The following is a 12,619-nucleotide window of genomic DNA, read 5'->3' on the forward strand; positions in this document are numbered from 1 at the left end:
TTTTGATGTTATAAGGAAATATTATCTTTCTTTCTCCTCTCTCCTAATAATGCTTACTATAAAGATTTGTGGCGAGTTAAGGATAAATCATAAATGAACATGAAATATTAATTTGAATTGAAATTATTTTAAAGCAATAAGTCAGAGTGACACAAAACACATGAAACTTGCACAACTAGGAAATTTGTTGTCTGCACAATGCTCAATTATACAGTTTAGTGGTCATTACACAAAATATTTGACCAATCAGTATCTAATATTCTAGAGAGCTGTGTAATAAAGTATGATATTGTTTTTATTTTAAAGCTTATAATTTATTATTTCACGTATTCTAAACTGTGCAACTTTTTCCACTGTTTTGAGTCATCTATTATTAACAAGAGTAATAATATTTAATTAATAATATATTAACAATATTTTACTCTCAATTTGACTTTCAAGAACTGAAGTCGTAACAGTATATTGTATTGCCTCAGGCAAAATTTCAATTTCATAAAACAAGGAGCAAATGAGCATGAAGCGACCTTGCCAGTCAGAGAGCACGTTTAGTGAGTTTTGATCCATAATAGTAGAGCTAGACAGCTGTGGCCCTCAAGCAGTGTCTGCACCTTTAAATGTAAGGCTTTTGTTTTCTTTGCGGGGTGAACGCTGTAGTTAAAACAAAACACGAGAGAGGAAGGGCTCGTTGTCTGGAAAGAAACCGTCTTTTCTTACTGGATAGACTCGGCGGAGGGGAACCTTATAAACAATACGTCCAGAGATTGCCCAAGGTGGCCCAAATGACACGGACGGAGAGGGTTTGGGCATTTGTCTGTTTGAGAGACTGACTGGAATTGGAGAAGTGACGTATGTAGTCCATCTCTCCACGCCTGCTTTCGACCATACACCAGCTGGGCAAACTCTCCTGTCACATCCAGACAGAGCTGTTATTTACATAGCTTAAATTATTTATTACGTGCGGAAAAAATAATTATTTGCCAGTAGTATCTCTGCTGCGACAACATTTGAGGGAGAATCGCAGTGAGCGGCTGTGTCCCAAAACCCAGTGTGATGCACCGCGGTAAAGGTAGTTTGCAGTTTGAAATTCAGATTTGATTGGCTCTAAACCCGCTATACGCTGTCGTAGACATGTAAATATTAGGCTATTGCATTTTATTCTTCATGATTTGTGAATTCAGATGACATCATCCTCCGCTCTGCAGTCGGTCGTTTACATTTTACGACTCCTCACTTTCTGATGCAAATAGCTCCAAAAGTTTGAATCCACTCTCATCTTGACCAGTCTGATTTGTGATTTTTTTCAAAACAGTTTGTTTTCCTGTCAACTCTTTTTAAGTCAATGAGTGACACGGTGACAAATAAGCGCTCTTCACTTTCACATTTCCAGCAAAGACATTCAGATTTACATTTGTCACGTTTGATTGCGTCTCACTGCTCTACCCCCATTGCCTTGAGTAATAACAGGAAATCAGCTTACACTCTAAAAATGCAGGGTTATTTTCAACCCAATATTTTTTGCTGTGTATCATTCCAAAAAATGGCCATCTTCACAGGTCACAGTAAGCTAAAAAGACCTTGATGATTTGTGATTTTTTTTTTTCACAGATCAGTTTTTTTCCCACAGTCAACAGTTTACATAAAAAAAAAAATAAAAAAAAAAACTGTGTTCTAGGATATGATAGGTCTCATTCTTGAAACATGATAATTATGGTGGTAAAACACTTTCACAAAGAACTGGATCACAAAACTTTCATAGATTGATTTGAGTCATTTTAATGGCTTCATACATATTGGCATTGTGAAATGGATATATGTCATAAAAGTAATAAAAGGCCTAAAACTCTAAAAAAAAATGACAATCTAGATGGGTCATATAGGCTCAAAATGATTTTTTTTATAGTTCTGTCAATATCAGTTAATTAATTGTTTAAATTTCTGAGTCAATAATTCATCAGAAATATTATTATTTAGGCCTTGGGAGGCCATTTTATAAAGTACACTGTTTATAATCAGGGAAAAAAAACCTTGTTTCAGAAAAAATGCATTTGTGAAATCTTACACAGATATATTTGACTAATTTTGATGTCTTTATGCATATTGGCATTGTGAAATATGAATAAATAAGCCATAAAACCAATAAACGTCTTACAATTCTACAAATGACCATCTGGATGGGTCTGTTCACTATTTGAATAGACCATCTTGATTTGTGAATTTTTTCACAGATCAGTTTTTGTAATTTCACTCATTTTATTTTTAGTTCTTTTGGTCAACAATTTTCCTGAAAAATCAGTGTTATAGTCTTTGAGAGGTCAGATTCTTTAAACATGATAATTATGAAGGAAATTATTATGATTTATGATGTTTCACACAAAACTGGATTTGTGAAAGCTTTCATAGATAGATTTTACTCAGTTTGATGACTTATGGATGATAAGTCAACTAACTAGTTATTTTGTTTAACCCTTTTGTGGTGTTCGGGTCATTTTTGACCAATTTTGATATCTTTAATAAAAATGGAATCCTTCAGCTTGGTGGGCCAAGGCTTGGTTACTTTTCCTACATTTGCCATCTGAACACACAAAATTATTTTGACTGCAATGAGTTTAGGCCGCATGACAAACAAATTAACACTCGTGGTGTTCCAGGTCATGGAAATAAATGGGAAAGACTAAAACACAGAGCAATTATAACACTAAGCCTATAACTCTTTTGTCATTTAATTGGTTAAATGACAAAAATTGGTCTATGAAAAAATTAACAAATAAGAATAGTCTATTTAGTGTGACACGTATTGGTGCTCATCTTGTAGAAGATTGATAGTTTTTGGCCTTTTATTACTTTATTGTTGTGTATCCTTAATTCACAATGCCAATATGCATGAAGCCATTAAAATGACTCAAATCAATCTGGGAAAGTTTTGTGATCAGTTCTGATTTAAACTGTTTTTCCACCATAATTATCATGTTTCAAGAATGAGATCATATCCTAGAACACAGATTTTTTTTTAGGTAAACTGTTGAAAAAAATCGCAAATCATCAAGGTCTTTTTAGCTTACTGTGACCTGTGAAGATGGCCATTTTTTGGAATGATACACAGCAAAAAATATTGGATTGAAAATAACCCTGCATTTTTAGAGTGTAAGCTGATTTCCTGTTATCACTCAAGGCAATGGGGGTAGAGCAGTGAGACGCAATCAAACGTGACAAATGTGATTGTGTAAAAATCAGGCTCTATCTAAAACAAGTGAATCTGAATGAACCCAGACTGCGTGATTGCTGTGAAAGTGAAGAGCGCTTATTTGTCACCGTCCCGACTCATGGACTTAAAAAGGGTTGACAGGAAAACAAACTGCTGTGAAAAAAATCACAAATCAGACTGGTCAAGATGAGAGTGGATTCAGTCTTCTAGGTGTTCAACTTTTGGAGCTATTTGCATCAGAAAGTGAGGAGTCATAAAAATTAAATGACCGATTGCAGAGCGGAGGATGATGTCATCTGAATTCACAAATCATGAATAATAAAATGCAATAGCCTAATATTTACATGTCTACGACAGAGCATAGCGGGTTTATAGCCAATCAAATCTGAATTTCAAACTGCAAACTATCTTTACTGCGGTGTGAGCTGCCTACCTATAGCACTTGGAACGTTTGAGTCGAGCGCACATACCGGACGCGTCCGTTGACGCGACGCAACTGGACGCGTCTAGTGAACGTTCTAAATGAAAAACGGGCCAATCATGGCTAGATTATTATTGCAATGACTGCGTATACATGGTTAATTAGAACAAGATAATTTCAAATGAGTAGATCAGAGAGCAGAAACATCACAAACTGACTTCGATGTAATTGGTCAGAAGTTATTTAAATACATAACGAATCATATTATTGACCAAATAAATTCTTACCGATGATTTGCTAAGTCAAATAATTTCATTAAAGATGGACGGTTTTAAAAAGTGGTTGGAGTGGCTCTGTTGTGCGTCAGAATTAGAACGGGTCATCTGTTCACTCGACGATCCGCTCGCGTCAGGTGTAGCTAGAGGTGTGAAATGCTGTCTAAGGTGGCAGCTCGATAGATTTTGAGCAGCCATACATGTCGCTTCGTAGCCCGTAACATTTTTCCAGCGCATTGTGAGTACACAGGTGTTTGCCCACCGAAAAGGGTTTTTTTCGGTGGGAAGGTTCCCTTCAAATGTGACAAACCCGTGTTGTTTGCTGCGCCATTGTGCACCCATCAACACTTTCTATAGAGGGGGTCCCGTGGGCGTCGCGTGTGTGCTGTATTGGTGACGGAGCTCGTGGATGTTTATAATGATGATGTGCAAAATGAAAGGGAGGGCGGTGCACAAAGGGGAACGTCATTGACATTAGGGGCGGCTTGCATCAGCATACAGTGTTAGTGGCCACTGCACTGTAAACCACATTTCAATGTCTGTTCTTCCTCCTGTCTTTCACGCGTACTCACGCTAGCCTCGCCTCTCTCCCATCACTCAAACGGTGCAGGACCCGCGTGCTCGGCCACTGGCTACCGCAAGGCAGAGGATGAGATGTCCGGAACCACATCCCAGGCGGACCCGATAGATGCCACAGCGCGGACTGTGCTCCTCAACCGGCCCCAGACCACCAAATATTGTGACAACCATGTCAGGTGAGTCAACACGGGATGCTTTAATAGAGGAACCTTTAAGACAAATATTACAGAATAGGAAAAGGCTACATTGCAGACAAATTCAGTTGTATTTTTTTTTATTTGTGTGTAAAGTCTCACAGTTTACTCTGATTTAAATATTGTTGGCTTTTTATTGCTTTAATGCTGCAATTAAAGGCATAATCAATGATTATTCAAAGTGAATTTGTTAGTTCCATAATATGGAACATTCACATTATTTAAGAGGCTGTAAACTATTGTTTCTCTTAATATGTTCGATAGGTTAGTATATTTAATGCGTACAATTGGTTTGGCAGATTTACAGATAGTGTATTAATCTGGACACATCTTAGAGGACCCTTGAAAGCTTTTTTTTTTTTTTTATTTTTTTTTTTAAGTCAGTCCAGAATCAGGGTTAGTTTTTATTTATTTTTTATTTTATTGATTTTAATCATGTTTGTTTTTTCTTATTATTTTACATTGTATTTTCAGAGAGAGAGAGAGAAAAAAAAAAAACAGAAACAAAACAAAGATCTTGTGACACTTTACAATAAGGTTCCATTTGTTAACATTAGTTAACATGAACTAACAATGAACAAGACTTTTAAAGCATTTATTATTATCATATTTTTATGTTAATTTCAAAATGTTGTAATACATTTAAAAAAAAAATCTATATATATATATATTCACTAGATAGAACTAAACATAAACATGCCTAATCCATCACTACCGGCCAACCATGCATAAATTTTACTCTTCTTTTAGGGAGTTGTTGGTTTCCTATAGTTCTCTTTGCAATTTATTTTTCAACAACAATATCTTGTTACATTTTGTTGTACATGTTATTGCTTTAATTGGTAACACTTTACAAAAAGGTTCCATTTGTTAACATTAGTTAACAACATTAGTTAACATGAACTAACAATGAACAAATCTTATTAAAGGAATAGTTCACCCAAAAAAATGAAATTTCTCTCATGATTGACTTGCCTTTAAACCATCCCAGATGTTTATGACTTTCCTTCTTCAGCAGAACCAAAGTGAAGATTTTTACAAGCACATTTCAGCTCTTTTTGTCCATACAATGCAATTGAATGGGTGACATCAGGCTGCTGGCTGTTTGACGGTCCAAACGGCATATTTAGGCAGCATAAAAGTAATCCACATGACTCCAGTCGATCTATTAATGTCTTCTGAAGCAAATTGATAGGTTTATATAAATTAAAAAAAAATAGATAATGAAAAACTTTATTAACGTTTAAAAACTGCTTTCTGCTAGCAGTGGATGCATCACGGAGCTGTCGTGTTGTTTTCACGCTAGATGTCATAAGCGTGCTCTTTGTTTACAACAGAGGAACGAACGTCATGTGGGAGTTAGGTCATTTCCCAGAGCTGGTCAGAAGTAACGGTTTAATTACTTTTATGTTTTACACCAACCTATCGATTTGCTTAAGAAGACATTAATTGATCGACTGGAGTCGTGTGGATTATTTTATGCTGCCTAAATATGCCTTTTGGACTGTCAAACAGCCAGCAACCAGATGGCATCCGTTCAGTTGCATTTTATGGACATACAGAGCAGAAATGTGCTTATAAAAATCTTCACTTCGGTTCTGTTGAAGAAGGAATAACATACATATCTGTGATGGCTTAAAGGTGCATAAATCATGAGAGCATTTTATTTTTTGGGTGAACTCATCCTTTAAGCATTTATTAATCTTGGTTAATGTTAATTTCAACATACACTAATATATTTTGTTTAAATCAAAAGTTCTTTTAGTTAACATTAGTTATTGCACTATTAACTTACATGAGCAATTTCATTTTTATTAACTAACATTAACAAAGATGAATAAATGCTGTAAAAATATATTCTTCATTGTTATTTCATGAAACCTAATGCAATGACGAATGGAACCTTATTGTAAAGTGTAACCCATTAATTATTAAATGACACACAATATTCTAACTGTGTTTTATGACTTAGTAAGGATGCAGCTGTTTCAACACAGATCATATTTATTAGCCAGCAATACTTAGAGATTAATTGTAAAATACTTAAATTAAAATAAGAAAAGTATTGCCCTCAGGGAAATTCCATGCTAGCTTTATGCAAGTACTGTACATATTGAGTGAGGGAATATCCTCCATTAAGTGAAGTACTCCATAAAAGATTTCCTGAGAGTACACCGAGGTCATGTAACAGGCTGTGCTTAGCCAGAGTTCATCTGCAGTTCCTGCACAAAAGGCCTTTTGGTCATCGTGAGGTCTCCAAAGTGGACCGGTCCTTGAAAAACTCTAATAAAGACTTTTCATATCGACCTGTACACTAGCCCTTATGTCAGTTTGCTTGTATATGAGATTTGTTTCTGGATAAGGAGCCATATGCAGTAAAATTCTGATGATGACTGAATTTTTATGAATATGACCATAATAAGGAGAGTTTGCCCAGCTGGTGTATGGTCGAAAGCAGGCGTGGAGAGATGGACTACACACGTCACTTCTCCAATTCCAGTCAGTCTCTCAAACAGACAAATGCCCAAACCCTCTCCCACCATGTCATTTGGGCCACCTCGGGCAATCTCTGGACGTATTGTTTATAAGGTTCCCCTCCGCCGAGTCTATCCAGTAAGAAAAGACGGTTTCTTTCCAGACAACGAGCCCTTCCTCTCTCGTGTTTTGTTTTAACTACAGCGTTCACCCCGCAAAGAAAACAAAAGCCTTACATTTAAAGGTGCAGACACTGCTTGTGGGCCACAGCTGTCTAGCTCTACTATTATGGATCAAAACTCACTAAACGTGCTCTCTGACTGGCAAGGTTGCTTCATGCTCATGTTTGAGTTGTTCCCTCAATACTCATACCATAATAAGCCTGTTAGATTTGAATGATAGATCATTTTCATATTAGTAAAGGGGTGCTTGCCAATGTTTTATAGTGCCCTACACACAAAAAACACTCACAGAGAAGCTTATACAGAATCTCTCAGTATTGACACACGGACTATCACAAAATCTTTCGATCTGCCATTATGAAGATTGGATTTTGCTCTAAAAGGCTCTATTTTGGGTCCTGTAACAATATTAAGGCTGGCCTGTAACCCCAGATCTGCTTTTGTCATTGGCTAATTTCAAGAATCAACAGCTCGAATTTAGATCTGACCTTCCGCTCATCAACCTCTCTGCATAATGCCTCTGTTGTCTGGAGCAGTGGAAATTATTATTAGATTTATTCAGATCTCTTTCTTCTTCCTTAATCCTCATTTTTTATTTACAAACTGGTTTCTGCTTCCCATGACATTGGCATCAACTGGTCAAATGTCAATCACAGAGTAACCAGAGCAACAAATCCAGCAGCACACAAAAGTTCGGGCCAATGCCAGGGATCATTCAGGCAGGCATGGCAGTTACATCATCCACATCAGTCTTTTAGGGTATCCCCAAATACTAGACAGCATAGTCATGGTGGTGTTGGTTACTGTATATGTGTTATTAGACCACTGAATATTAATGAAGGGGATCGTATGAATGGTCTCAGGTGATCTTTGATGTCAACGATAGCCTGCCGTACTTCCAGGTCAGCCACTGAGGCTGTAGTGTGGGTTGCACGGAGTGTGTTAGGCTGTGAACTCGTTTCCAATGAGCCCAGAAGGGTGTCATGTTTGCAAAGAGAACCAGAAACATACTCGTGCTAACACAAGTACACATCTTGTTATATAGAAACAGTGCATTAAAGACTTAGTTCACCCAAAAATAAAAATTCTGTCGCCATTTGCTCACTCTCATAAGCCATATCACTTTCTTTCAAAAGTGAATGGTGACAGAGGCTAACATTCTGTTTAACATCTCCTTTTGTGTTCCACTGAAAAAGGAAGTCATACAGATTTGGAACAATTACATAATTTTCCTTTTTGGGTGAACTGTATCTTTAATTCTGTGAAAATCCTTTGAACATGCCTATGCTTGGATTTAAACAGTACATGCCTCCCATGCGGATCCAAAAGCACTCCCACACAAACAGATTCTTACTGACTCATGTTTAGATTCAGATAGACAGTCTTGGGATGGAGGCAAATGTGTTGTCCCTGAGGTTATTTTTAGGGTTTCTTAACAGCTATTTTAATGACCGCAAAGCATTTACTGCTGCAATCAGCTATTCAAGAGCTACTTACAGTTTGATCAATACAAATAATTGACTAAAATGGAGAGAAACATCCATCCAAACAGCTCAAAGAGTTTATCTAAAATTAAACGCATTGGCCAGTAATGTGTCAGGCATTAAAAGCAAGTTGGTAATGGCTTCTATCAAAGACTTGCAAATGCTTTTTTCGCAAAACTTGAGTGGAGCTAATCCTAATTAGTGCTGTAATGGCACAGACTGTATATATAGACATTCTAAAAAAGTTAAAACTGGGGTAAAAGGTTTCTCACTAAAGAGATATATTGTATAATAGTATAAGAGGTATTCCCTTTTACCTTTCCAGCACTGCTAAATACGGAATCCTTACCTTCCTGCCACGCTTCCTGTATGAACAGATCAGACGAGCAGCTAATGCTTTCTTCCTCTTCATCGCTCTCATGCAGGTATGACCCTTGACACACACAAACACACTTGCACCATACAATACTGCCTATTTTTTTGTCCTGTGAACCTCAAAGTGTATTTATTACACAAAGTGACACATAAGTGTCATTTTGAGCCATTTCATTGGGGATATCTGAGGATCTAAACTGCTTATACTGACTTCCATCATTTGCCTGCATATCCATTTCTGAAATGGATGGACTCTGTTTGGAAGTGGTACACTATGACACTCTCATCCACTTTGAGTCACTATACACTCAGAGTGTACATTGATCTAACATGTTAGGCTAGTAATGCATCAAACAGACTGCAAGTTATATGGGCAGATCTCATGAAAACTCTCAAGAAATGTCGGCCCATATTTCACTCCACAATCAAAAGAGAGAAATTAAAAAATAAAGCCTAATTTTAAAATATTATTTAACCTAAAAATGAAAATTCTCTCACTATTTATTTACTCACCCTCATGCCATCACAGATGTGTATGACTTTCTTTCTTCTGCGGAACACAAATTAAGATTTATCTAGGTCTTTTTATTGATAAAATATCAGGAAGATACGACCATTCCTCTCTGAACATGCCACACAACTGTTTGTTCAGTCACTTGTCATAACTAGACTGGACTACTGTAACTCTCTCATTGCAGGCCTCCCTGTATGTGCAATTAGACCTCTGCAAATGATCCAGAATGCAGCAGCACGTCAGGTCTTTAATGAACCAAAGAGAGCACATGTTACACCACTCTTTGTCTCTCTCCACTGGCTGCCGGTTGATGCACATATTAAATTCAAGGCCCTGATGCTGGCATACAAAACAGTCACTGGATCTGCTCCAGCATACCTAGAATAATTTCTGCAGAACTACATACCCACCAGAAGCCTGTGATCGGCTAAGAATTGTCGTCTTGTTGTACCAACACAAAGAGGCACCAAAACACTTTCCTGGACTTTCAGTTTCATCATACCACGTTGGTGGAATGACCTCCCCAACTCCATCCGTGAAGCAGATTCACTCTCTATCTTAAAAAAACAACTTAAAATAAAATTTTTAACCAGTCACCAAAAATATATATATATATATATATATATATATTCTTGTTGCACTTAAATCTGTTTTGTATACTATTCTGATGCTAATGAAACTTTGTAATATGGCACTTTGTAGTACCACTCTCTCCTTAAGATGATTCACTTATGTTTTCCTCTTTTGTAAGTCATTTTGGATAAAAGCGTCTGCCAAATTAATAAATGTAAATGTAAAAACAAGAAAAATGTAAATATGTAAAAGATGTATCATAGCTCTTATACTTAACAAACATCAACCCCCCCCAAACAAAAAACTAATAAAATGTAACAAAATAAATTAGAACCAACAACAGCCAGACCAGTCAAAAGAATCCTACATAGATAAAAATGCACAATATGTTGGTAAAAAAACAAAAACAAGCTTACATACATTCATATGTACATAACATACATTCAGACCAGTTCTTCAGCTTCCATATTTTACACAAAAATTAAAAATGGTTGCCAAGTGGTAAAGAATCTCTAAGTTGACCCTTTCATGGAATATCAGATTTTCTCCAACTATACATGATACATAACATCCTTAATCCAGTGTGTACATATGTATGTCCATTTACATATAATTTACCTTCTGGCAAGAAGTGAAAAAAAAGCGATAACATCAGTAAAAGAGCAGTACCATTTTAGTAAAAGTCTCAAAGATCGAACCCCAGTAATTTATTAGCTTAGGACACGATTGTATGCATCAGTCACATGTAGGCTCAAGATCACTCCTGATCTTAGCCAATCTAGTCTTAGACTAGGTGATGTATAATTTTGAACTGAATAACTGTATGCCTAAAACTGATGAATGTATTCTTTGGATTGCTTTGGGCCATGTATCATCTGATGTTTGCTCTTCCATTTCATTTTCCCAATTTTGTTTTAAAGAGTCTAAAGCTGCGAGGTTATGTATATTAAGTAGTTCATAAATTTTACTTATAGACTGTTTTACCTCACTTTTATGCTCAAGAACAGAGTCTATGAGAGATCGGGGGGGGGGGGTTTAAAAGGGGAAGCAACTGAAATGAGAGGTCACAAAACTTCGAAGTTGTAAATATCTATAGAAGTGTGTCCTAGGGATAGCACATTTCTGAACCAACTGTTCAAAAGTGGCAAATGTTCCATCCATAAAGAGATCATATAGTGACGTGATGCCGTTTTTAGAACATATATCAAATGCTGTATCTATTATGGATGGAGTGAACATATGGTTTTTCATTACTGGTGTGGCAAATGGAAGGTTGTAAAGTGCAAAATGACACCTGAATTGGTACCAGATCTTAATAGAGTGCAACACAACTGGACAGGATGTGAAACTAAACACAGAATGTGCAAATGGTAGCTTAGTACATAATATTTATAAGGGGTTGAACTGAATGGATGTTCTTTCCATTTATTGCCCATCTGGCTGTAGTATCTTCTTTTATCCAGTATAGTATTGCCCTAATATTTGCTGACCAGTAATAGTATAGAAAATTGGGAAGTGCCATACCCCCAAATTTGCGAGGTCTTTGTAATATTCTGTCCATTACCCTGGGGCTCTTTTTATTCTAGACAAAATCTGTAATCTGAGCATTTATATTGTTAAAAAATGACTTAATGAGAAAGACTGGAAGACACTGGAAAAGATATATAATAAATATAAATATAATAAAAATGTCTTTGTTTTGATTTTAAGGTAAATATGACCCAGATATTTAGTGAGATTCACCCAAATAGCTCAAAAGTTTCTTCATCCTATTGTTTTGTTTACTCATTAATTCAGACACTCTCTTTGTACTATCTAATCAATTTTTGAAACATAAAGCACATAATTTCAGCACCTAAGTAGTGATCTGTGTACATTTTCAAATGCAGCAAATCCCTGATGTCTCACCAACGGGTCGTTACACAACGCTGGTGCCACTTATCTTTATTTTGACAGTGGCTGGGATCAAAGAGATCATTGAGGATTATGTGAGTATTCTGCTGCTGAGCACTGGACTGGCTGTATAGACCACATACTTGACCATGTTTTGACAACACTGGATAAATGCATTGTCATTAAAATACAGTTGACATTTTAGATGATTAATGCTGATGAGGTGTCACATGTCTTGTTCTTACAGAAAAGACACAAAGCAGACAATACAGTGAATAAGAAGAAGACAACAGGTTGACTATTAGATTCATATAGTATGTGTGTAATTGTGTGTGTTTGTACGCTCATGGGAAGAGTGTTTCTGACAATGTCATCATTTTCCAGTTCTGCGTAACGGAGCATGGCAGACCATAATATGGAAGCAGGTAACCCTCAACTTCTCTCTTTCCATC

At 36.5% G+C, this 12,619-nt stretch overlaps 1 protein-coding gene across 6 annotated transcripts in view; it reads left to right on the top strand.

Moving 5' to 3' along the window:
- Positions 1-12,619, top strand: part of LOC127634191 (phospholipid-transporting ATPase IB-like) — a 105,656-nt gene that overhangs the window by 40,377 nt on the left and 52,660 nt on the right. For 3 of the 6 annotated variants that reach the window (XM_052113629.1, XM_052113631.1, XM_052113632.1), the window contains 5 exons: positions 4,509-4,653; positions 9,138-9,237; positions 12,164-12,262; positions 12,415-12,460; positions 12,552-12,592. In XM_052113629.1, coding sequence (XP_051969589.1) covers positions 4,509-4,653; positions 9,138-9,237; positions 12,164-12,262; positions 12,415-12,460; positions 12,552-12,592 — 431 coding nt within the window. Of the gene's footprint in view, positions 1-4,475; positions 4,654-9,137; positions 9,238-12,163; positions 12,263-12,414; positions 12,461-12,551; positions 12,593-12,619 lie in introns of those variants that run through there. The other 3 variants (XM_052113628.1, XM_052113630.1, XM_052113633.1) reach the window with 2 other exon arrangements.

Source organism: Xyrauchen texanus, chromosome 41 (genome assembly GCF_025860055.1).
Source record: "Xyrauchen texanus isolate HMW12.3.18 chromosome 41, RBS_HiC_50CHRs, whole genome shotgun sequence".
NCBI lineage: Eukaryota > Metazoa > Chordata > Actinopteri > Cypriniformes > Catostomidae > Xyrauchen > Xyrauchen texanus.